At 36.4% G+C, this 27,866-nt stretch overlaps 1 protein-coding gene across 4 annotated transcripts in view; it reads right to left on the bottom strand.

Moving 5' to 3' along the window:
• LOC101744455 (kinesin-like protein CG14535) overlaps positions 1-27,866 on the bottom strand; it is a 434,238-nt gene that overhangs the window by 112,266 nt on the left and 294,106 nt on the right. The window contains exon 1 of one of the 4 annotated variants that reach the window (XM_062671580.1): positions 20,479-20,590. The exons of the other annotated variants lie outside the window; for them this stretch is intronic. Within the exon in view, the coding sequence (XP_062527564.1) occupies positions 20,479-20,495 (17 nt within the window). The 5' untranslated portion in view covers positions 20,496-20,590. Of the gene's footprint in view, positions 1-20,478; positions 20,591-27,866 lie in introns of those variants that run through there. 4 annotated transcript variants of the gene reach the window in all.

Raw genomic sequence — 27,866 nt, 5'->3', positions numbered from 1 at the left:
CCTATGTTCAGCAGTGGACGGCGATAGGCTGAAATGATGATGACGATGAAGGCACATCGTAAGGTTCACGTGACGTGATTAAAAGCCGGTATTATGATTGAATCTGGTTGCCACGATGGAGACCGTGGATTAAGTACAAAAAAGCATCATTATTGAAGGTGCCAAGCTGGGGTTTTTTTTATTTCTGGGTGGCAGTTATACACACACACACACGAGACAAGTGCAATCCCCCCAGGTCCTAAATATCTTGATCTCAGTTAATATAAATTGTACAAGTTTCGTTTTTAATAAGTTATTTTATTTTATTTCGATCGAGGACATGTATTAGCTACGGATTTAATTGAAATGTGGGTCTGCTTTCAGGATTACAATTTAGGCAAAATCACCTTTTTTTATTGCTTATATGGGTGGACGAGCTCACAGCCTACCTGGTCCTAAGTGGTTACTGTATCCCATAGACATCTACAACGTAAATGCGCCACCCACTTTGAGATATAAGTTCTAAAGTCTCAAGTATAGTTACAACGGCTGCCCCGCCCTTCAAACCGAAACGCATTATTACTTCACGGCAGAAATAGCCCGGGTGGTGGTACCTACCCGCGCGGTCTCACAAGAGGTCCTACCACCACTAATTACGCAAATTATAACATCACGCGTGACATCGGATGTTTTACCCATTTATTACATGGGCGCTTCAAAAATTATTTGAAGCGTCATTTCATTGAAAATTAGTTTTACTGGCGCATTATGAGTACGGGTAAGTATCCTGCGTATTTCTTTAACGAAGCAGCCATGCGTTCCAGTTTGATGGGTGGGGCAGCCGTTTCAATACTGAACTTAGAACTCGTGCCATTGAAACTTAGACTTAATGTCATAAAGCGGATAGCGGCATTCACATTGTGATTCCTATGGGCTTTTATAACCGTTTTACGCTAAGCGGTCTATAAAATAAATGCAATCAAATAAAATGCTGCACGATAAAAAAAATGTCACATCAAACAAAATGGTCATTAGTAGTTATCGTAGTTTAGAGCAATCATAAACATAACTTTTTATGTATAATTGCTTATAGTGTGGCAACACATTAACGTGTTGCAACATTAGTTGTATTACAAAGTTTCTAGTCGTACTTATCATGTGTGTTGTATCACTACATAGTATAAAACAAAGTCGCTTTCTCTGTCCCTATATCGCTATGTATGCTTAAATCTTTAAAACTACGCAACGGATTTTGATGCGGTTTTTTTTAATAGATACAGTGGTTGAAGAGGAAGGTTTATATGTATAATAACCATTAAATAGTGGAAAAATCAATAATAAATTACAGTTTCCGAAGCGAAGCGAGGGCGGGTCGCTAGTTGTGTATAAAGAGTAATAAAAAGTCTCTACATCAAATTTTATTGAAGCTGGCCAGCGACCCAACACATATTAACCCACACAGCCCATTGTTTCTCGCCGGATCTTCTCAGTGGGTCGCGTTTCCAATCCGGTGGTAGATTCTACAAGGCACTGGTCTTGCTAGGGCTAGTATTAGTAACGTCGTCAGGTTAGAGCCCCATGAGCTCAATTCTTCGTTCTGTGAATCTGGTATAGCCCTGCAAAGTTACTAGAATAGGTAGGAATAAAAATCCAACACAAAATACAGTACACTGACCGAAACAATCGTATCAAATTCATCACACATATTTCCTAAGCCACAGTCCGACATTGAATTGGACGACACGCCGCTAACGCTAAACAAGGCGACACGTTTAGCGTGTAAAGCCTATGTTCCACGATCGCAAACAAACGTTCGCAATAAACGCTGAATTTGCATTCCCATTAGGACGCGCGGCGACAACGCACGACCACCGGTATTTGTGGAGCCACAGATAAGAGTTTACTAACGCTACAAATGTTTACTTGAATCTCGTGGCAGTGTTGTACCGAAAATTCGGGATTTTGAAAGCGAAATTCGACATCGAACTCTTCGACTGGACATCTGTTAATGGTTTTACTATGTACCTTACATTAATGGGATTGGTATCGTTGCTTGAATTGCGGTTAGCGGTATTAGTAGTACTAAATGATGACCGAGCTTTGCTCGGTTTTTTTGTGATACCATCATCTTGTTGTGTCTTTAAAGCGGTTAGTTGCCCTCAATTAAGAAAAATAGTATTATTATTCGCCAATAGATGTCGGGAACAAAACAACATTTTCTGAAAATAAATCGTGGATAGATCGATTTACCGCCCCCGAAATCCCCTGTATACTAAATTTTATGAAAATCGTTGGAGCCGTTTCCGAGATTCAGATTACAGTCAAAATCTGTTATAACGACATCGAAGGGACTGCTCATATTCAGTCGTAAAAACCGATAGTCGTAACAACCGGTAATGTTTAATGTGTATCGTGCAAGTACAAACAAATCGATAGGGAATTAATGGAAAAATATGTTTACAAAATACGCGATTTTTCTTCAATATTAATTAGTTTTCTTTTTCTTTGCGACATTTTGAAAGTTTCACGAATAACTCCAAAAAGTTTTGGTGCGTTTTGTGTATAGATAAGTAATAAAATAACTGAAGAGACATGAAGAAGCGGTCTTTGACTGTACTGCGTGCACGTGTTTTTTTTCTAAGAATTAGAAAATACCCTACACTAAACTAAAACCTATTGTTATCTTTCCTGATTTTAATAGCCATTGAAGACAAATGTGGATACCTATTCAAATTGTTTACAATACAGCTTAGCCGGTCGTTCTAACAGATCTAATTCTCCGAAATATTAGTTAAATGTGGTCGTTTTATGAGGTATGTCGTTATAAGCAATGTCGTATAAAGCAATGTTTTTAATAAGGCGGTCATATAGCATTCAGCCGGGACCTCGTTCTAGGTTGTTATAACCGGCATGTTGTTCTAAACGATGTCGCAGTAAACGGTTTTGACTGTATATTACATATATATATTAATATACAAGAATTGCTCGTTTAAAGGTATAAGATAGTAATTAGCAAATACTTCGCTAAAGGCTTAAAAAAATCACCATGTATTATACTTACAATTAATATTTTCGCTGGAATTTTAAGTGCTTTGTTTAAACGTCCTCAATTTTCAGCTGATTTTAATGACTTAATTGGATAGATTACTTTCTCACATTTTTCGAAACGAGTAACTTTGATTAAAATTCTTAAATCAACGAAAATATACGATCATTTACAATGTAAATCAAAAACAATTATCTGATTAAAACACAAGTAAAAACAATAAGAACAATACAATAAACTGCGTTGTTTTTCAAAAAGTTTCCCTCCCAACCATTCTACTTTCAGTGCACATTAGTAACGGAAGATCGCACATAATTGAGTCGTACGTTTTTGCCGTATTGTGTGTGCCCACTTGTATTGTGACGTCATACTTCATGTGCGTATTGACAGTTAAATTGCTTGCTATTTTATGCGTGAAATATAATATTTTCCGATGCTGTTTTGATGCAATCAAGTTATTATTAAATACGTAAAGAGAATTTTAACTATTTCGATTGTTTGTTTACAAGAATAATTTTTGTCATAACAATTATAGTATTAATGGAACTTATTTATACCCTATGTTTCAATTTGGACCAAATTAGACACAGTGTGCGAAGTTTCATTAAAATAAGTACTTTAGTTCAGAAGTTCATCACGGACAAAAAAACGTAAAACGAGATTTTATATGTGGGAAGATCGGCTTTGATTCGTTAGTTCACACTGGCACACTAGATTTATTTTAAAAGAAAATCTAAAAAATTAAAAGAAGAATGTCAGTGTCAGTAATCGAGTGAGATTACGATATCACAAGTGGTTTTTTTTTAAATTAAGATTTTAAAGTTAAAATCCACTAGATTTCGCCCTAGCACCTCACATGTTTATAAAGATAGGCACAAGACCAAACTGTGCATTTCATGATGGTTCCCACGCTGCACATTCGACCTAATGACATATTTGAAACATAGCATTTCAATAATCAATTATGTAACAGTACCTAAATAATTATTTTAATGGTTAATGTTTTCTTCCGCCCTGTCATCTAAGCCACGCGGAACGTTTTTATGTTATTGGTCGCACCGATTCTATCTTGACTACCGCTGAGAGTTTTATTAGTCTATAGAATTCCTCTTCGTCTGTTCATCTAATCAAAACGCTTTTGGGGGTATTTGGAAGGGTGGGGTAACCGTTGTTTTCGGCTTTTACAAAGACGCAAGTGTAGGTTACACTGTCTTGCCTATTTTTGCCAAGGAACAGTCATCTTTCCCATTTGTATACGATGGCACAGCCGTTATATAATAAAATCAAGACTTTAACGTCATGCCTGAAGGTGGATGGTGGTGGATCACGTTGTGATATCTGGTGATCTCTACATTACATAATACTAGGAGCAGAATGAGTTCGGTTAACTCATCTATATATATAGGTAAATGCGTTAATAGGTCCACAGTGCGTTTCCAGAGATCTTTTTTGCCACGTACCATCCGGCTATGGAATGAGCTCCCTCCCCTCCACGGTGTTTCCCGAGCGCTATGACATGTCCTTCTTCAAACGAGGCTTGTGGAGAGTATTAAGCGGTAGGCAGCGGCTTGGCTCTGCCCCTGGCATTGCTGAAGTCCATGGGCAACGGTAACCACTCACCATCAGGTGGGCCGTATGCTCGTCTGCCTACAATGGCAATAAAAAAAAAAAAGTGAACTCCCACAACAATAACTGTATCAATTAAACTCACAAACAGATTTATCTTTACTGGTGGTCTTGTGAGGTACCACCGCCCTGCCTATTTCTGCCGTGAAGCAGCAATGCGTTTCAATTTGTAAGGCGGGGCAGCCGTTGTACTGTTAAAAGTGAGACCTTACAACTCATGTCTCAAGGTAGGTGGCGGCATTTACATTGTAGATGTCTATGGGCTCCGGTAACCATTTAATATCAAGCGAGCCATGAGCTCGTCCACCCATTCAAGCAATAAATAAATAAATATATATTTTTTTTGTTTAGCTATAGTGTTGTTTACTAAGAAACATTTTTGCCTTAGAGTACTCGTAATTATTTGATTCCAGGGACTAGTATCAATCTATCTGAATGTTTATATATATCTGATATGTGCTCCATAACGGCTTTCATAATGAAGGAACAATGCTGCCTAATAATTTATTTTCAAAGTTTATAGATTTGCGTAATTCTGGCGACCAAAGTTTCAGCGAAAACGGATCGTGTGGTTTGTATAAAGGAGCGTGAAAATACGCTAACCTAATATTTTACGAGTGAAAGTATGCTTTACTGAAATCTTTATAAGAATAAGATGCTCGGTGTACTGGTATCGAATGGCACTATTAAATAATAAAACTGGTGGTAGGACCTCTTGAGAGTCTGCGTGGGTACGTACCACCACCCTGCCTATTTCTGCCGTGAAGCAGTAATGCGTTTCGGCTTGAAGGGTGGGGCAGCCGTTGTAACTATATTTGAGACCTTAGAACTTATATCTCAGGGTGGGTGGCGCATTTACGTTGTAGATGTCTATGGGCTCCAGTAACCACTTAACACTAGGTGGGCTGTGAGCTCGTCCACCCATCTAAGCAATAAATAAATAAAAACTAAGAAGTGTGAAACACGAATTTTCACACGTCTCTTTACAAACTCAACACACAAGCTTCATATTAAGACGCACAGTAGAATTAATGTAGGGTATAGACTCCTGTTTAAGATCAGATGGTAACGAAGTTCTACTAACTGTGACGGGGGCGTTCATCCACAGTTCCGAGAGATATTTTTGAGGGAGTTCTTTCCAAGTTCCATTCGGCCTTGGAAATAAATAGCTCCACGGTATTTCCCGAGCGGTATGATATTATGTTCTTTTTCAAACGAGGTTTACATAAAGTACTCTGTAGTAGGCGGCGATTCGGCTGTGTCAAAACTGTTAACACCCAAGAGTGACATGGCCACTTCATCAATATCATAAATTATTATTTTTAAGGGATTTTATGACCTGGTAACTAAGACCTCTAAGTCATGTCTTATTTCAACTTACATTCCCATCCTCATGAAAAATAATAATATGTAGCGAAATGGAGATGACTAATTTGATACACCAATCAACTGGGATGAATTTAAATGAAATGAGATGATATGGGATGAAATATAATCTCAGTAAAATGGTGGTCATTTACTGGGATTTTTTCAATGGACTTTTTGGAGGATCCCGAGCGTTACGTCCAGCGGCTTTGTGTCATTTTCCCACATTTGTGCACTTTCACAGATATTAAACAGTTAATAAGCCACCGTTATTACACATTTAAACCTGAAAAAACACTAAATAGACAAAATAAAACAAATAACACACCGTCACTCCTCGCGTTCCCGCCAAAAAGTCCTCAATATAATAAGCTGTTTGCATAGACATTAAAAAAAAATGGCGTCCTTAAACACGTCCGCCTTATATCCATCGTATCCCATCAATAACAAAGCCGACACGCAATGAAGCGATTCAGCTCGGTATAAATAACAAACATGTGCTCACACATCTCCCGTTGTTTCACGTGGAGTCATTAAAGTGACTATTTTTGAAAGCATAAAATATTCGCTTCAGAGGCACCAATTTCACCGTGAACATTATCTGTGGGACTCCGTGGGTTTATTATAATGAGGGTTTGAGAGTGTGTGCAGGTTTTAATGTTTCGTTCATTTACTCGATGTAGGCTGTGTGTGAAATGTTTTAATGGAATCTCTACATTGTCTTGGAATGTGTTTTTTTTTTTTTTTTGAATAGTCGAACTAGACCGAGACATAAATTAAATACAGGGTTTTTTTTTATTGCTTAGATGGATGGACGAGCTCACAGCCCACCTGGTGTTAAGTGGTTACTGGAGCCCATAGACATCTACAACGTAAATGCTCCACCCACCTCGAGATATAACTTCTAAGGTCTCAGTACAGTTATAACGGCTACCCCACCCTTCGAACCGAAACGCATTACTGCTTCACGGCGGAAATAGGCGGGGTGGTGATACCTACCCGTGCGGACTCCCAAGAGGTCCTACCACCAGTGATTACGCAAATTATAATTTTGCGGGTTTGGTTTTTATTACACGATGTTATTCCTTCACCGTGGAAGTCACCGTGCATTTGGATTAGACTTTAAATCTTTATATACTTATATGTATATTTCTTCTGTGCATGTGTTAGTCACTGAGCTCCTCCTAAGCGGCTGGATCGATTTGAATGAATATTTTTGTATGCGTTTGGGTGGTGCTCTGGATGAATTTGATTCACAAATCAGCACGGCCCATGGCGCAGCAGTCAGTATCTAGGTTATTTATCTATACTGCAACTAAGCGGCTGAATCGACTTGAACGAATTTTTGTGTATGCATTCACAGGACAACGTCTGTCGAGTCCGCTAGTGTAAATATATAAATTCGAAAAACTGCACTTTAAAAAATACATAACCCAAGACAATGAACCACATCCTGTTTTTAATCCATTATACATTTATATATTCTCATTAATGGCAAAATATTGTTAATTAAAATCTCGATTTGTCTGTTCACGATTGCTCTGATAATTTGGATATGGTGAAGGAGAAAAAAATTAATTAATTTTAGATTTCAAAATATAGCGAAAATTGGGACGATAGTGCTGTAGATAACGCGAAAACAGCTGGAAATTAGGTACTTTTTTATTGTTTAGATGGACAAGCTCACGGCCTTCCTGATGATAAGTGGTTGCCAAAGCCCATAGACATCAACAACGTAAATGCTGCCACCCACCTTGAGACATGAGTTGTAATGTCTCACTTTTAACAGTGCAGTACAACAGCTGCCCCGCCCTTCAAACCGGCAGAAATAGGCAGGGTGGTGCTTTAATGCAAATGTATTTCAAATTTACAAGAGTCATTTATTATGTATTTTATTCTACAATACCGAAATTTAATGAAAACATGATAAAAATATGTTTTTCATAAAACACATCTATCTACATATAATAATACAGTCCTCATTAAAATTAAAATTAAATATCTATACTAAATATATAAATCTACAGTGGTTTTTACGGATGTTTCGTTATAACTACTGAACCATGCATCCGATTGACTTGAAACTTGGTATCCATGTAGAAAATACATGTACTTAATGGATAGGCTAATATTCACATGATTGTTGGACTCCCCAATAATAATGACAATAAATAATAATGCTAATTTTAAATGCCGGGTAAGTACGGGTAAAAGTACGGGTAGTACACTACAATTTCGAATAGTTTTTTTGACGTGACAACGTCTTATAATTCGATGGAGCCGGCTGCATGCACGAAAAAACATGACTCATGCGGCGTTACCTCGCTCTGAGGCGTTCCGTTTAAGGCTTGAAGTGCAAGCGAGAGCGCGCAACGAGCGACAAAGAGGCACAATCGGCCTCCGCGTTCGGCAGCGTTCGACATCTGTCTCTCTCCTACTTGAGTAAGCGATGCATCCGCGTGGACAGCTGCTATACAATAATACATTTACATGTTTTCGTCAAGTATGAAGTTTAGTGAAAAGTGAATGTGGTGTCAAGTGTTTATAGCAACGATAATTGCGATAATTGAAAAATGAAACCATTCCATCAGTATTTTCTTATGACGTTGTCACGTTCAACTATCGTCAGTAAAACGACTTTACAGACAAGCAATTTTTTTAAAAATCAAATATATCATTTACATCTCGCGTCACGTCTCCTACGGTGCATTAACAGTTACGCTGACGACGACAAAATACGGCGACAACGAAATGTTGCGTGACTCGAGGAAAAATATGGGGACGCTTTGTTCTTAGCTACGGCTATATTTAGATATTATGTTGACGTTCCACTGCACCTCAAAGGTCACAGATATGATTCTGATCACGTATGCACGTACATATTATTATGCTGTTTATTGAAACAAACAAAAAAAAAGTAGTTTTTATTTATTTATTTTTTATTGCTTAGATGGATGGACGAGCTTACAGCTCACCTGGTGTTATGCGGTTACTAGAGCCCATAGACATCTATGACGTAAATGCACCACCCATCTTGAGATATAAGTTCTAAGGTCTTAGTATGGTTACTCTATTGTCGCTCTGCAAAAAGTGGGTTTAATTTATTAGTGTTTTATTAATTTACTTCTACACTTATAATTATTACGATTATTACATATTATTATATATATTATTTATACAAATCTGCAAAGAGAAACAACATTGAGAGCTATAGCTTCAATAATTAGGTGATCGTTTTTTAAATCTGATTTTATTTTTATTTTTAAGAAAGCTCGTTTTCTTTTTGAATGTAGAATGCCAGAGAGCAGTATTTCTAATTGGCACCATATTATTATTATAGTCGAAGCTAATGGGCGGGAAATTTAAATGTAATGAAGGGCCAAGAGAGTTTCATTTATATACACACACACACACACATACACACACACACACACACACACACACACACACACACACACACACATATATATATATTTTATATGTGCTATGTACGATTTTTTCTTAGCACACGTGCAAAATAGTTCTGAAGTAAAATGGAGAAATTTAGTAGATAAATCAATTTTTAATTTAGTCCATTACTTCTTTTTATTGCCCTTGTTGGTAGACGAGCATACGGCCCAGCTGATGGTGAGTGGTAACCGTCGCCCATGGACGTCAACAATGCCAGGGGCAGAGCCGAGCCGCTGCCTACCGTCAAAAGACTGCTATGCTTACTGCAATTGAAACACTTTGTTAGTTATTATTTTAAGGTTGGCCTTTTTTTGGTTCTTTCGATAGTCAGGTGTATGTTGATGAAAAAATATGTTACCAGGTTAATCTATCCAAACGTAGCTTTAATCTTAGGTTTAATCTGGGGCAACTCGTTTGCCTTGCACAGTAGTAGAAATAGTAGAGACAGCTCTAACACTAGGAGCCGGCTTAGGGATCCCGGTAACCGTACTCATGCAACTCGACAAAGAGTTCGACGTGCAACTTAGCACATACATCAGTCCGCTGAGTTTCTCGCCGGATCTTCTCAGCGGGTCGCGATTTCGATCCGGTAGTAGATTCATTCGCGAAGCAACTGCTCTTGAGTTGTTAGGTCTCCTTCGGAGGCGTTCGGGCAGCTGTTAGCAAATCCCACTCCTCCTGGCTGAGCCTTTGCTCGCCCATCTGTCTTAGTGAAACTAGAAAGGCTTCAGGGCCACCAGTAATCCTTCAATCATAAAAAAGAAAGAAATAGTAGTTCGAAGTCTGATCCCGGACTCTACGGTTAGGCGCAATCATGACCGTTGTTGACATGACAATACAATACCATAGTACGATATCTCAATATGAACTTCAATATTCACATTGTGATTTATATGAGCTACAATAATAACTTAACACCAGATAAAGAATAATTTCGTAAATAAATAATGTTTGAAGTCGTCGTGGCCTAAAGGATAACACGTCCGGTGCATTCGTGTTGAGCGACGCATCGGTGTTCGAATCTCAGGCGGGTACCAATTTTTCTAATGTAATACGTACTCAACAAATGTGCACGATTGACATCCACGGTGAAGGAATAACATCGTGTAATAAAAATCAAACTCGCAAAATTATAATTTGCGTAATTACTGGTGGTAGGACCTCTTGTGTCCGTACGGCTGCCTATTTCTGCCGTGAAGCTGTATGTGTTTCGGTTTAAAGGGTGGGGCAGCCGTTGTAACAATACAATGATGAACTAATATCTCAAGGTGGGCGGCGCATTTACGTTGTAGATGTCTATAGGCTCCAGTAACCACTTAACACCAGGTAGGCTGTGAGCTCATCCATCCATCTAAGCAACAAAAAAAAAACAGTTCTCGTAGCTAGTAAAAATACTTAGAGTTTTTGTTTTCGATCCTTGGCCTAATATTTTTCGTCAAAAACAAAGAACGAAACCAATAATATCAATATTACTTATAACTCCCATCCAATTCCTTCACATCCCACTAATCTCATCCAATATATTAACCAAACAAAGTTAATCCCATCCCATTAGAGGCGACCCAATTCCCCCTCCGCCGTGTCGTGTTATGGAGTAATTAATATTATGGCAGACACTATTTTATTTCATTACTTATGCGACAGTTATGTGGTTTGTGCTAAGGTTTCTTGGCGTACTGCAAGGCTGGGAAGGTATTGTTTTTATTTTAAAAAAACTTTTGTGGAATCCATTGTTTTTTATTAAGCCAATGAAATTTTAAATTTTGAAAATCAATGCATAATGCCTTCTCGAAGTAGTATTATTGCAGGTATAGTTTCATCAAATTAAACATTTTATTTATATGGAAAGACCTATCCAACAGGCACATTGAAAAACGCATACTGACGATCAAATTTTGTTCTGAACCTCTAAATATTATAAAACAGATATTGGCGTTACGGCGATTTTTGGCAAAACTCTTCTAGACATTATGTGGGTGCACTACTGTTAATTTTTTTATTTCAATATTCAATATCATCAGTCATATTAAATTTAATTTAATTTTATCAATGAAAATTTTCCATTTTTATTATCTTTAGAATTAAAAAAATAAATTAGTACCGTAACATTTACTTCTTAAAATGTATTTTTCTATATACTAGTGATCGCCCGGTAATCGAAATTCCACTATAATTATTAATTTAAATTATAAATTTGAACATTATTATGGTTCTATTGCCAAAGAATTTAACTTCTTTAATCACAAATTTCGCTAAGGCTACACTTTAAACAAGTAATATTAAAAAAATCAATATTAATCTATTCTCAACTTGACCACAGACTTTAACAATAAACAAAATATAATAGTCTATATGAGCGTGTGTGTCAAATACATGTTTAGCGTGTGTAATGTTTTCTTTATTGGTTAATGTATTTTTGTGCATTATTGAAAAAAAATATTAACACTGTGCACTCCTTCTCTATAATCTCTATAAGTGTGGGAAATTACATACTCCTCCGTCCGCGTAATTTTGGTAAAAAAGGGTTACAAAGTTTTTGCTTCACGTATTAATATATAGATATGCCAAACCGATTAGTCTCCGTTGACAGAATTGAAATACAGTTCATTAAAAAATATGTTTGTTTATTTTACTCATTTTTAACAGTCCAACGAACAGGATTGCCTCTCGCACACATGGCTGTTTCGCTGCGACAATGAAACAAAAATTAACAACCCTAATTTTGAAATTTACGATTTATTACTTTGTATATTGTTCGAAAGTTGTGCTTCGCGTCTTTACTGTTTCATTTAATGTATTGCCATTTAGTTCATGTGTAATGTCGGGTATAATTTTCTAGTCGTAGTTAATTTGATTAATGCGTCGTGCTCACAGCCTTGTCATTATTATATTTTTGAGATGAAGTTCTCTATAGTTTTTATAGGTACTTTATGGTTCGCGGTATATCACCGGCATCACGTGTAAATGGCGTAAAAAAAACGGTGCGCATTCAACTTGGTGCACGTGAATGAAGTGCAACTTCTTCTTCGATGTGTAGTATCGTGGTTTTCTTCATTTTTCATACTTAAATTAGATTGCTCTTGTAATAGGGAATGCTGTGTATAAGAGATGCGACATCTTCAACATTCATATTATATATATTTAAATTATAGATAGAAAAATAATTATATATATTTTTTAATACTTCATTAAAATATGGGACGCTACTCTTTTTTTTTTATTGCTTAGATGGACGGACGAGCTCACAGCCCACCTGGTGTTAAGTGCTTACTGGAGCCCATAGACATCTACAACGTAAATGCGCTACCCGACTCGAGATATAAGTTCTAAGGTCTCAGTATAGTTACAACAGCTACCCCACCCTTCGAACCGAAACGCATTCCTGCTTCACGGCGGAAATAGGCGGGGTGGTGGTGCCTACCCGTGCGGACTCCCAAGAGATCCTACCACCAGTGATTACGCAAATTATAATTTTTGCGGGTTTGATTTTTATTACACGATGTTATTCCTTCACCGTGGCAGTCATCTCGTTGCTAACGCTCGCGCTGGCCTGTGACAGGCATACTACGCGCGTGCGTTCGAGCGCCACGCATTCACTCTCGCTCTGTCTCTTTCTATTCCATGGTAGCGTTAAAAATTTAACACAACCTTATTGGAAGTCGCATTAGAAGTTTCACTTCAAAAGAAATAAGGTTAAAATCCATTTTCGAAAACTCGATGATGCAATTAATTACTTTGTGGGTCTTGATTATAGAATGTGAATTTTGAATATATGCTTTCAGTATAGTTATTTAATGGCACGCGAATTACTACAATTGTGGTAAATTTAAACCAAAACTTTTTTAAAAATCACGTAAAAAAGTGTGCTACAGAAATGGTGATAATCAGCTTTTTTTTTTCTAATAAAAAAATAATCGAAATAACAATAACCCTTTTAGACATACAAAAAAAAAACATCATCAAATTCCGAAGCAACAAGGACAATCCCAAAAATCCGTTCTAATGAACGAGCCAAGAGAAAAATTTAATTTGGAAATTTCCCTGAGTCCTTATTTAGTAGAACTCTGCCGGTACCTTATTGTCGGGACGCTTCCAAAGATTAATAACGAAAGCTGCAGAGAGATGGAGACATTAAACCTTTTTCAGGAAAGCACAACTGGAGATAGAATGAATGAGGAATTGTCGAGAGGCTCTTAAATACGCTGCAAATAAATATTGTTAAAACCATAATATTTTTTTTTCAACCAAAAACCCCAATTTTGGTTATTAATTAAATGCACAAAACACCCACTTATTGTTTTCTTCTTTGATTATTTTACATATGACGTTAAAAAAACAAAGAAATCTTATTTCAAAAGCTTGAAGGAGAAAGATTTTTTTTATTGCTTACATGGGTGGACGAGCTTACAGCCCACCTGGTGTTGAGTGGTTACTGGAGCCCATGGACATCTACAATGTAAATGCCGCCACGAACCTTAAGACACGAGTCGTAAGGTCTCACTTTTAACAGTAAAACGGCTGCCCCGCCCTTCAAACCGAAACGCATTTACTGCTTCACGGCAGAAATAGGAAGGGTGGTGGTGGTACCTACCCGTGCAGACTCACAAGAGGTCCTACCACCAGTTGTTTCGTCGTTCCTTTTGTATTGTACGAGTATATTCGTGAAACTAGCGGTAGGATACATTTTGACAATAAGCGTGTTACGTAGTATAACTAAATCTAAATTGATATGAATGAATTTTTCTTTGAGATTTATATAAAAATACATACAAAATACAACGGGGAAAGAAATTGATAGAATAAAATGTATACAGCTGATTGAATTAAATTATTTAATAATTAACAGTGTTTATATCTAATATCAAGTTTCTTATGGTTCCAAATCATTTTTACTTATAACCTACATTCCGGTAGAATCATAGATGATATAAAACTGAAATATATAAATCGGATTGAAACCCTATAATGAAATAATAATAAGAAATAAATAATCAATATTTACTAACAGTCACGCCACGTTAACTGGTCCCGTGATAAGTTCGTAAAGAACTTGTGTTACAGGTACCAGATAACGGATATAAATGTAAGATTTTTATTATACACATACATATATTTAATATACATCCATAACCCTGGAAAAGACATTTATATTTATCTTACAAATATCTTTCCTTGGCGGGATTCGAACCCGCGATCACCTTGTGTAGTGACCATGTCACTTACCACTACACTAGACGGCCGTTAAATACAGTTTTAACGATACAGCAACGATAATATAATGTATTCGAATATTTATACTATACTAGTTGATCCGGCAGACTTCGTAGTGCCTCAATCGATAAGTAAAAGACCTAAGCTTTTGTATAAAATAAACTTAAAAACAAACAAAATGAATCCGTCAGACGGGGGACACATCAAAGGAAAAACAAAATTGCTATTTTTATTTAATTACGGGCATTTTTATATTTATCTACCTTTTAAACCTTCTTTGGACCTTCACAAATAATTCAAGACCAAAATTAGCCAAACCGGTCCAGCCGTTCTCGAGTTTTAGCGAGACTAACGAACAGCAATTCGTTTTTATATATATAGATAATATTTGATAACCACATCCACAGATTTCGTGGCCAAACGAAAAGAAAAGCAGTAATTTAAAAACCGACTGAAGAATTTTTCGAAAAGTCTCAACCAGCACAAACCTCCCCTTGCTCCCCTCCTCTTAGACGCGCACCTGAGATAACTTCCTATCAGGCCATGAATACAAAACAGGGCGGTTAGAACCGGATTAGTTTTATATCCGGTTTATCGTCGTTTGGAAATCGCGTAAACGCTTCCGGTTGTGCTTTTTTATGGCGCGTGAAATCGAAAGTGTTGAGGTCGATGGCCCGTCGGGGTATTCCAGGATTTTCGTGCTCGTAACGGCTGAATGCTAATGCACGTAGCTTTATAAGCTCCTTTTGGCACTTATATAATTATTTACTAGACGATGACCGAGCTTTGCTCTGTTTTTTTTTTGATAACGCCATCTTGTTGTATCTTTAAAGCGGTTAGTTGCCCTCAATTAAGAAAAATAGTATTATTATTCGCCAATAGATGTCGGGAAGAGTTGATCATTGAAAACATGAATAAAACAACAATTTCAGAAAAAAAATCGTAGCTAGATCGATTTATCGCCCCCGAAATCCCCTGTATACTAAATTTTATGAAAATCTTTGGAGCCGTTTCCGAGATTCAGATTATATATATATTATTATATATATATTAATATACAAGAATTGCTCGTTTAAAGGTATAAGATTAGATTATAACCCGTAAATTAAAATCGTAATTGTACTGTACTGTTAAGATACCCTCTGGTTCCTAGCTTTGCTTCCATCATCACCTTTCCTGAATAGCATCAGCACTTAAGATCCTTTATTAGAGAACAATACCCTCCCTATCCAGTCAGTACTATTCCTAATTCCACACGGCACGGTTGCCGTCATTGTCGTCGTAAATCTTTATAATAATATGTTTATTTCATCAATAAAATATTTTTTTTAAATATATTTTCTCAATTCCGTATAACAGTACGCATATAGACTTAGTGAGCAATGAGTGTGGATGCGATCCGAACTGAAAACTGCTTCTTAAATTATGAGTCTGTCGGGATGGTTTTGTTAAGGCGTCAGATCCAATGCGCTTTTTTTTAATACGCTTTTATTAGTTTCAGACGTATTGTATGTAAGTATGTAACGGAATCTTTGAACATGATGACCCCTTTCAAAACGTCGGATTAACTCGAAATTTGGTACTTATTAAGGACCGATGACAATTCAATATTTAAAAAAAAAAAAAAACAGAAATTGAAGTTCAACTAAAAATGAAAAATAAATAATAGTTTAAAAAAACTAACAAAATGCGCTTTTATAGTAAATCCAACTAAAAAATAGGAAATAAATATTAATAAATTTGAATTGAAAAGAGTGTAAGATTTTTTTTTTTTGTTGTAAAAATGCGTGGTGTGCTTTTCAGGATATTATCAAAATAGCCCTTCACTATCAGAAAACACCGCGAAATTAAATTGGCAATTAATCATTTATTGTAGTACTTTTCTATACGCCAATCAAATTGGTGGACATTAAAATGGTCTTTATTTTATTTTTATCAAAAAACCATGTACACATTAAGCATCTCGCTTTCCATTGTAGAATTTTCTTCAGTCTTCGAGATTCACAGACATCTCGTCTCATCAAGTTTCGAGTGGAATACTGTAAAATATTCCAAATGGTGAAAATAATGCCAATTAAAAGAAACGAAAACCTAGCTAAAACTACTTTTTTCATTTATTTTTTGCATTGCCTAAATGGTTGGACGAGTTCACAGCCCACCTGGTGTTAAGTGGTTACTAGAGCCCATAGACATCTACAACGAAACGCATTACTGCTTCACCTCAGAAATAGATAGGGTGGGGGTGGACTGACCTCAACCCGCGTGGACTCACAAGAGGTCCTACCACCAGTAATTACGTAAATTATAATTTTGCGGATTTGATTTTACAGTTTAAATAGTAGACTAGACTTTTCATTTTTAAATATGATCTATGGCACTATCTCGTACCAGCGACAAAAGTTTTCTGTTCCATTTAATATTTGTATATTTAATTAATTGAATTAGTATATTGTTCATTTTCTATTTGTATTGTTGAACTGTTTGTGTGCTGACTATTGTATTATTATTATTTTATGGATTTTTTCTGAAATAAATGTTTTATTATTTATTATTTATTATTAATATCACGCCACAGACCACAAGAGCTGTCTTAGAGATTCAATTTTTACGTGCTAGCTCGTTGTTTTGATCAAAGTTCCCGTTTATTAAATTATTTCCAATCAAAGGATCTCAAACAAGACGACGCTCGTTCGGTTAGCATAATTTAACTTGCTCGTCACTTATAGTCCAGGACCCTGAACTGGGTCGCAACGAATCATCAGCTCCTGTCCTGATTATATTATGCAAATTACTGCCGCACCCCTCTCTCTTGACATCTATACTTTACGCCGACATAAACCTTGCGCACTAGATTCGACAGTATTATTATTATTTTATTGCTTAGATGGGTGGACGAGCTCACGGCCCACCGGTTACTGGAGCCCATGGACATCTACAACATAAATGCCACCACCCACCTTGAGGTATGAGTTCTAAGGTCTCAGTATTTTTACAACGGATGCTCCAACCTTCTAACGGAAACCCATTACTGCTCCACGGCAGAAATAGGCAGGGTGGTGGTGGTAGCAGTATTAGAAAAGGATAGAAGACATATTGGTTATGCAATATGATTGAGGCGTTCGCTACGGACTTCGATAAAATCTTAACATCGGCTGGGTCTTAAGCGCTTCGATTAATATAGAGTATATAATAATAAAAATAATAATAAAATATAATCAATGATAAATTGAACCTTAAAGGAGTTTTAAGTGTGTGTGTATGACTATCATAAAAAGTAGATATATTAGCTTAGCTACTGTTACGAATTTTCTACATGAGTAGCTCTGTTTCTATATCCAATACATAATAAACAGGAAAAAAGTTTTCCCCGTACGTCCCGAGAGATTAGTGAAATTATAACATTAAATGGGTCACTTCCGTGAACTATACATCTCTTTTCCCCTCTTTAAGATGTTTTTGGAGACATTGTACTCCCCTGCCCCATAAATTCACTTTGCCGTGAAGAGTACGTTTTTATTTAAAAACGCCTATTTTCTCAACCAGTGCTGCATTTATGAGGAGACGGTTAATTGACGCTTCGAAAGAAGTCTACCTCTATGTTCATTGTCCTAGACGCGACCGATACTGGTCCTAAATTAACAGAAAAAGCATATTTATTTATTTATAACTTCATATACTAGAAAGTATAAAGGCGGACTTAGTGCCATAGGCATTCTCTAACAGTCTACCTTAGGGAAGTGCAGAGATGAACCTTAGTAGGTGTAGTGTGAAGGTGATATTACTTAAACATAATAATATGTGTATATGCAACATACATAATATTTATAGATACATAATATACATGTCATAAATATATACATATAATATAAAAAAATATTATCAATTATATGATTATATATTATTATTCACACGAGTTAAAATAAAGCTCTAAGAAAAATTACATCTCGTTCTTTCGTATGATAAATCTTACATATACTTGTCTCTTTCTAGTGTCGCTTTTTAGTTTCTCGAGTTTTGTTGATTATGATCGAATTTCGATCGTTTGATGAATATCAATTATTATTAAACGATTTTAATATTGCACCTCTAATAGTGATACTTCGTGAACCAATTGCGTTAATAACGAATGCGGGATTATGGCCTTAAAGTTGTCTTAATTTGTTCAGACTAGTTGAGTTATGGTCTGTTTTGTAGGGAACAAAAATATTTTCATCAACTGCATTAGCAACTTATATGTTTACGACCAGAACGCTTACTTTGTGAGTGGATACTTATTTCCCATAATTTATTGCTCTTTCATAGCACGACATAGCAACTAACCATTTAAAGGATGTTTCGATGCCCATAATGTACCAGCGACCATAATACACACGTTCAAATGTTCACGATTGACTTCCACGGTGAAGGAATAACATCGTGTAATAAAAACGAAACCCGCAAAATTATAATTTGCGTAATTACTGATGGTAGGACCTCTTGGGAGTCCGCGCGGGTAGGTACCACCAACTTGCCTATTTCTGCCGCGAAGCAGTAATGCGTTTCGGTTTGAAGGGTGGGGCAGCCGTTGTAACTATATTGAGATCTTAGAACTTATATTTCAAGGTGGATGGCGCATTTACGTAGTAGATGTCTATGGGCTCCAGTAACCATTCATCTAAGCAATAAAAATAAAAAACAATTTGAGTATAAAAACGGAGACCAGATAACGTCTTAGTTATGCATCTAATATAAACACATCATAGGCCAATTTGAATAACTAACAGAAAGCCAAATAAAATTATGGTCATATCTACATTTTTATTTATGGAAAAGAGCAATTTTCTTTTTAAATCCGGTACCGCAGCTGCGTTTGACAGCTGATAACATCCATTCAGAATCGAGCAACGACTCCGAACAGCGAAGACAAACCGTAGATCGCTTTTTTTTATTTGCATTGAATCGCAAAGAAAATAAATGTATTCATGACTAAAATAGTCACTGAACGCCATATTTAAATCGAAATGTTCCTACTTAAACGTCATAATGAGATATCAGTTCTGTTGTTGAATGTCATGATGTGCTAAGTTTATTAACGATTCCAAAAAAGATACCACAGTCCTCAAAAGATCTCGTGAAACCAATAAGTGAGTGATATAAGCTTTATCAGTTTTTAATATTCTAATATAATTCATTTTGTGAAGATATTTGGTGAACATATTTAACATTTTCAACATTTTAAAAATGAGTCACTCCAATACCCGTAGTAGTATTAAATTAATACAATCTTAAATTTGACGTATGCAGTTTGAATAAATTTTAAAGTAAAAAAAATGGAAATTGGACAATATAAAGAAGCCCCTACACTGAAGCTTAACATTTATAAGTACACGTCATTACACACTACGTATAGCTTTACACATTTTCAAGAGATTTTGACAAAACAAACAATAGCCTGTTTTTTTCAGGCTGGCTTTATCGTTCAGTAGTTAAGGCTGGTGGTCCGAAGATTTTGCTTTCGATTATTCCCACTTAGGGCGCTTTGCTTTGCGTGTTTATCTGCGTGTTTAATGTCTATATACATCTCATACTACTCTGGTTCCCATATACAGGGAATTCCATTTAGAACTAGACATCCGTATGTGGTTTGCCACCGTATATAATCACTCTAGAATAATTAATGACGAAGCCTTTTCCGCCATAAGTTCCTGGTGAATGTAAATTCAAAAATGTATGTCGACCCGTAGTTCCACCTGCTCCGTATAGCCTGAAAAATCTGGTTGGCTTAAGGGATGTTTATCAAATATAATAATAAAGTCACATACCGTTGAAGGGAAGTCATTTTAAGCACGTTGATAAGACAAAACGATGTAAGTACCTGAAAAAAGAAAAGTCGATTTTGAATTTAAATTATTTATGGAATCTTACTAAAATATACAATAAAAAGCAAAAGCCCAAATGACTTAAGACCGACCACAACTGATCTGGGGGGCTTTAGACTATCATTATCGAACCCTAGTTTTTCTAAGAAAAGAAAAAAAAATAATTATGTAATTGAATTAAAAAGAGTTGAAGTGGCGTGCAATTTCTACCCCGTATGACCTCAAGTTAGGAACAATCATGTTTGTCTCTAATGTGTTCTGATTTTCAATATTTAGTTTCAAGGACTGCATCGCTCTGTTTGTTAATAGTTATTCATAAACCCATCCACAATAATCGTGATTAATTCGACTAATTAATTAAACGCGAAAATCTCATTAAATACGAGGGCGGACAGAATTTAATAACGATATTTAAAATACGCAGCGAGATCGGGCGATCTCGTTTCCCGATCCTTATTAGATTCCCACCTTATTTCGCAAAACGGGGAATTCATAAAAAGGGAACCCGCAAGAAATCAACATTCATTTTCGTCGTGAAAGTTTTGGGAATTTGTTAAAAAGTGCCCAGAAACGTCGAACTTGGAGCCTCGCCTCGGGCGCGTTTTAACGAACCAGCCTCAAGACGATTGATTGAATGCGAATGTTAAACGAGTAAAAAAAACACACAAGAAAAGATTAATCTATTTCTCAGAAAGAACATTAAGTTTTTATTTATTTATTGCTTATATGGTTACTGTGGTCCATAGACATCTACAACGTAAATGCGCCACCCATCTTGAGATATAAGTTCTAAGGTCTCAACTCTCAAGTATAGCTACAACGGCTGCCCCCACCCTTCAAACCGAAACGCATTACTGCTTCACGGCAGAAATAGGCAGGATGGTGGTACCTACCTGCGCGGACTCACAAGAGGTCCTACCACCAGTAATTACGCGAATTACAATTTTGCGGGTATTATACATTTTACTTTCCGAATTCTTAACTCGTGTTCTATGACATCTGTAGTTTGCTCGTTTTTTTTCAAACTATTTCTCTAATTAATTAGGTAACTTCATTTTTTTTAAATCGACGATACTTCAAACTACAATAGTTTCTGAGAATTTTCTAACAAAACCGAGAATATTAACATTGATTGCAATACGATTCATTCACTTTGAACGTTCTAACTAAATTGTGATTCTGTGCGAAGTGAAATAATTTTTGGAACGAAGTTCCTTATGGGACGATGCGGAGGGGTACCCTAATCGGAAAAAAACGTCCGTAACGTAAGATTTTTATTAGTAATGTCCACAGCGTACGACTTAACTCTGTAATAACGTACAAATTAGTAATGCATACAGTGTACGATTTAACTTTGTAATAACGTACAAAAAATAACATATTTTTTTATCATTCATTGACCACGATCTCAGAGCGTTCGTTTGCGCAATACACTAACTCTTATGCAAACCAACGTGAATGAAATGCAACACAATAAGGGTTGTTGCGAAACCTCCAGTTTTATTTTCTTTATACCTCGAATAAAACTTAAAATTTATATTTTTATTACATAATTAAAGAACTTCGTTCCAATCTGGTGTTCCACGACACCACACATCTTTTTTTTGTATATTATGAATTAAATAGGCCACGCTTCTCAAAGTATAGATATAGATACCGTTATTTTATTATTAGCTTAAACCATACATTAATTTTGACACGATCAATCTGACTAGGCAAGTCAGGCGAAAGCTCTCTCCGGATACAATAGAATGATCGGAATGTAACAAGCTCGTTAGTAGGATGTTGGCATGTTACGTACAAACATTGGGCGCTTGTAGCGTTTGATCGTAATTTCGTGGTAAAAACGCGACTAGATTCGACTGCATTCGGTAATGTAGAATTTAATTGAAGTCCTGTTGCTGAATTTTGTGAAAACGACTTATATTTGTGATTAGCGATGTTATTGAATTGCAAAATTATTTTATTCCAATATTGCAATGTTACTTTTTTAAATCGAAAGTATTGTTTGTAATGCGTATAATGGTATTTTATTTGGAATCATCAGGCATTTATTTAAGCTGTGATAACAAAAATAAAAAAAATCAGTCTTCTATTTAATTTACCGTGTCATTTGTCTAGTGAGTTGGGACTAGGAAACTGGTGGACTTTCTACTGGTGATAGGACCTCTTGTGAGAACACACGGGTAGGTACCACCACCCCGCCTATTTCTGCCGTGAAGCAGTAATGCGTTTCCGTTCGAAGGGTGGAGTAGCCGTTGTAACTAACTATACGGAGACCTTAGAACTTATATCTCAACGTGGGTGGCGTATTTACGTTGTAGATGTCTATGGGCTCAAGTAACGACTTAACACTAGGTGAGCTGTGAGCTTGACAGCCCATCAAACCAATAAATAAAAAATCAAAACTGAACTGATATAGGTAGACAATTGCAATATATGCCAGAGATCGACGAAGGACAGATCTTTCATGGAGCGGGTATTTTAGTCGATAGACCAACGCTTCGAATGTTGTTGTTCGTAACTGGCATATGAGCAAGCTTGTTTTGAAAAAGTTGTTAGCGTGATTTAAATAAATACGGTTGTTTTCTGTTCTATCATAGCTATCAAAACAAGATATTAGATATACAGTATAGTTTACAGAAAGCTAAAGTCGTTTTATTATAAATATTTCTTATTTCTTTCCTTTTTTTATTACGTAGACGCCATTAATGCTGTGGGGTATTTGTCCGACATTGTTACCGCGATGGAACTCGCATACTGCAATTAACTAGTATTTTTATAGTGCCCATATTAATGAAAAAGACACAAATTTAGTGAAAACAAAACAATAATCAATAGACAAGTAACTGAATTTTTAAAATGAAAATCATTTAATTCTAAACTGAAAATCATATGTCAATTTGAGATTTATTGACAGCTTCACATAATTAACGTTTCAAATTGCCAGTAATGTAAAATGGCAACTTCATAACTACTAATAATAGTATAGTATAAACCATACTATATTCAACTTATTGTTTTTTTCTGTTTTTGTAATTGCATAGATGGGTGGACAAGCTCACAGCCCACCTGGTGTTAAGTGGTTACCGGAGCCCATAGACATCTACAACGTAAAAGCCACCACCCACCTTAAAATATGAATTCGAAGGCCTCAGTATAGTTACAACGGCTGCCCCACGCTTCAAACCGAAACGCATTACTGCTTTACGGCAGAAATAGGCAGAGTGGTGGTACCTACCCGTGCGGACTCACAAGAGGTCCTACCACCAAAAAAGTTTGCAGTTTGTAGAGATATACGGCAAAGGAAAGAACTTCCACCGAGCGGGTGTAATTGCTCGGTAGACCGACGGTCCGAATGTTGTTATTCGGAACTTGCATATATGCAAGCTTGTCTTGAAAATATCGTAAGCGAGATTCAGGCATCTGTCAAATATCTTGCGTTGTATGATGGCTACACAGTTTAATTCTCAGTGGGTCGCGTTTCCAATCCAGTGGTAGATTCTGCGAATCACTGCTCTTGCTAGGTCTTGTGTTAGCAACGTCCACAGGTTAGAGCCCCGTGAGCTCACCTACTCGTCCGGTGAATCTAGTATGACCCCTCGAGGTCACTAGAATAGGAGTGACAACAAAAGATAGAAAAAAAATCCATTTGTCGAATAAAATTTGAATGATGTAACATGTTCGCGTTCAAATCGAATACAAAGTTCGTTGTTAATCAATCTCATTTCCTAGGTCGGTACGTGACGTCGCGGTATTGGATGTCGTTCATGAATGTTAATAACGACGTGTCCCCCGAACTTGGAGGCTCCTTCGTATACTGACGCTTGATATCATCTAGTGGTCGACAACTCGTGGCTCCTTGATTCCTCAACTACAGCTCTTCCGCGAAATGCTTAGTTCAGGCACGGAATATCTGGTACCTACCCTTGCGGACTTACAAGAGGTCCTACCACCAGTACGGCTGTCACGCCCTCTGCACGCGGCAGAAATGGTAGGGCGGTGCAATTCACGTCATTAAGTCTATAGGTCCCAATTACCGATACAGATAGGCCATGAGTTGATTCCCATCTAGGCTTTGCAAAATCTAAACTAATATATAAATCTACCGTGGTTTTTAAGGATGTTCCGTTATAACTACCGAACCGTGCATCCGATTGATTTGAAACTTGGTACCCACGTAGAAAATACATGTACTTAATGGATAGGCTAATATTTATATGAGTCCTTACACCAGTTGCGGGGGCGTTAATGATGAGAATCTTTGTGGTTTTTTTTTTCATGCCCTTCTAGGCAGACGAGCATACGACCCACCCGATGGTGAGTGGTTATCGTCGCCCATGGACTTCAGTAATGCCAGGGGCTGAGCCAAGCCGCTGTCTACCGAGGGGGGGGGGGGGGGGTGAGAAATAATAATGTTAATTTGAAATGCCCAGCGACGTGGATGGGTACAGCTAGTACTATATATAAACACGAAATGAAGTTACTTATTGGTAAGTTGCGACCTATCAAAACACTGAACGTGGTTTGTCACTGTTTCCATAATACCACGAAGATTGAACTTAATCAGTACCTAATGTATTTGTCATATTGTGCCATTGAGAAGTTTGTTTAGTCGGTGCCTTGTCTTGGCCGCATGCATATGTAATGCTTAGGCACCTGATATGAATTATTAATGAGCGATATTGTGTGAATTGGACAATCCAGTCAATCAATGGCCTAACAATATTCTAACAAAATATGTATACCTTCTTGTTTATGAATAGTGAATCAGCAGAAATATCACAGTTATTTAGTATTAAGTGACCACAGCTCGTATTAAGACATCGCTAGAACGTGAAATGAGAGCGATATATGAATTGATCTAAAATCGGATACCCAATATTGTTCCAATATTTGGTAGATCGTCAGCTGATCTTCCCAACCGAGAAGCCCAGAAGGATTCGTATCTAAATAGGCTTTTAGTTGTGGATACGTAATATGCAAAGTGAAGTCAGGTATTTCCTTGTTAATCCCCATTATCTCGACTTGTTCGAAGGTAATGCTCTAAAGGTGCAATGCTCACACCAAACTAGAAAAGTACAGAAAAACAAACACTATTGAAGTCGTCTTGGCCTACAGGATAAGACGTCCAGTGCATTCGTATCGAGTGCTCCGACTGTGTCGATTTTAGAATCCCGCGGGCAGGTACTGATTTTTCTAATGAAATACGTACTTCACAAATGTTTACGAATAAATGGTTTTTACTGGTGGTAGGACCTCTTATGAGTCCGCACGGATGGGTACCACCACCCCGCCTATTTCTGCCGTGAAGCAGTAATGCGTTTCGGTTTGAAAGGTGGGGCAGCCGTTGTAACTATACTGAGACTTTAGAACTTGTATCTCAAGGTGGGTGGCGCCTCTACGTTGTAGATGTCTATGGGCTCCAGTAACACCAGGTGGACTATGAGCTCGTCCAACCATCTAAGCAATAAAAAAAAATGTGTGTTGTGTAATAAAAAAAACAATTTTCAAAATGTCACATTGCCCAAATTGGCAGAGATTTCGTTGATTGTTTTTGAGCGCTCCGCGGCTGATTTCATTGTCTGTCTTCGTTCTTCCAATGCATATTTTAGTATTACATATCGTCTTTTCGCATTAAAAGTGTATAATTTCCTAAAATATTCAAAATTGAGCTCATATACGGTATCATTTGGTATCACCAGTATTTTTCTCATAAATACTGTCAAAAGAGCGTAGTTTAGTTTTAGTTTTTCTTTTTAAGCTGTTTACCTATGTTTTGACTACTCTTAACAAAATTAATTCACAATTTTATCTTACTTTCATAGACAGATAATGTAACTGGTAAAAAATAAAAAATGAATGTTGCAAAGATAATTCATATAACTAGATGATGGTTTTTTTTTTATAACGCCATCTTGTTGTGTCTATAAAGCAGTTAGTTGCTCTCAATTAAGAAAAATAGTATTATTATTTGCCAATAGATGTCGGGAAGAGTCATAAAGTTGATTATCGATAAAGTTGATTATTGAAAACACGAATAAAACAACATTTTCTGAAAATATATTGTAGCTAGATCGATTTATCGCTCCTGAAATCCCCTGTATACTAAATTTTATGAAAATTGTTGGAGCCGTTTCCGAGATTCAGATTATATTATATTAAAATATACAAGAATAGCTCGTTTAAAGGTATAAGATAAGATTTAAAAAATCACAATGACATGTTAAACCTTTAAAACACTCTCCTGTAAAATTTGTAAGTTTTGAGATTATACAGTTTTAATGCGAGAAGACGATAAATGTAGACTAACTTAGAAGCGAGGAAATCGATTATTTTCGAGCATCCGATTTAACCTATCCGATGTTTTACTCAATCACTTCGAAATAAACACGTTCTGTTATTTTCGACGGTAAAAAAAGGAAAGAAATGCAACCAAATTCCATGTCAAGTGGAAAAGCCGGCCAAAACGTGCAAGTGAAAAATAGCTTCTGTCGCGCGTCTGTCCGCCGGCGGAGTGTGATGTATCAATCATGCTACAAGATTGGATCACGTTTGCCTCAGACCGATATCATCTGATCACGAATTTCGAGAATGTGTTTCAGAAATGGAAACCAAAGGCAGATTTCGCTTATATTTATTTGCGACGAGCATAGTTTTACAAAATTTATAGGAATAAAGATGATTCCATATTCTTGAGTACTTCACAACATAATATTTCGACAAGAAGAAGGAGATAATTTTTTTAATTCCGAATCACAAGCTACATACAGATCTGATACAGATATACGTATATGAATGTATATTGATCTTTCAATTGAAGCTTGTTCTAGTAGATGTATCCTCGCGTAGAAATCGTATTTATTATTAATTTATTCAAAAAAAAAAAAAACAATAAAGAACAGTTATTAGCTATATACGACAATATCGAATAATTCAATATAAAGAGTACTATGTGTATTTGCTCTTATGGTAAATCTAGGGGGGTGGTTATTTTAAATTTGTCTGTAGTACACCAATTTGGTTTGGACTTCATCGATTTACTTAAAATGATGAATATGGTATTCACAAGAGTTGCGATATCTATATTATTAATATGTGAAACAAAAACTTTGGACCTCTTTTCATGAAAATTGCGCGGACGGAGGAGTATAAAATTTCCATCACATAAAGAGAATATAGAGAAGGAGTGCAGAATGTTGATCTTTTTTTAAATTATGCTTAACTACATTAAATGATTAAAAAAACATTACACACACTACTATGTATTTGACACACACACTCATGCATACTATTTGTTTATTGTCAAACATTTCTTATTAATTATCGTC

Source organism: Bombyx mori, chromosome 12 (assembly GCF_030269925.1).
Source record: "Bombyx mori chromosome 12, ASM3026992v2".
In the NCBI taxonomy this organism is placed as follows: domain Eukaryota; kingdom Metazoa; phylum Arthropoda; class Insecta; order Lepidoptera; family Bombycidae; genus Bombyx; species Bombyx mori.
This window is presented reverse-complemented; position numbering and strand designations above follow the sequence as displayed.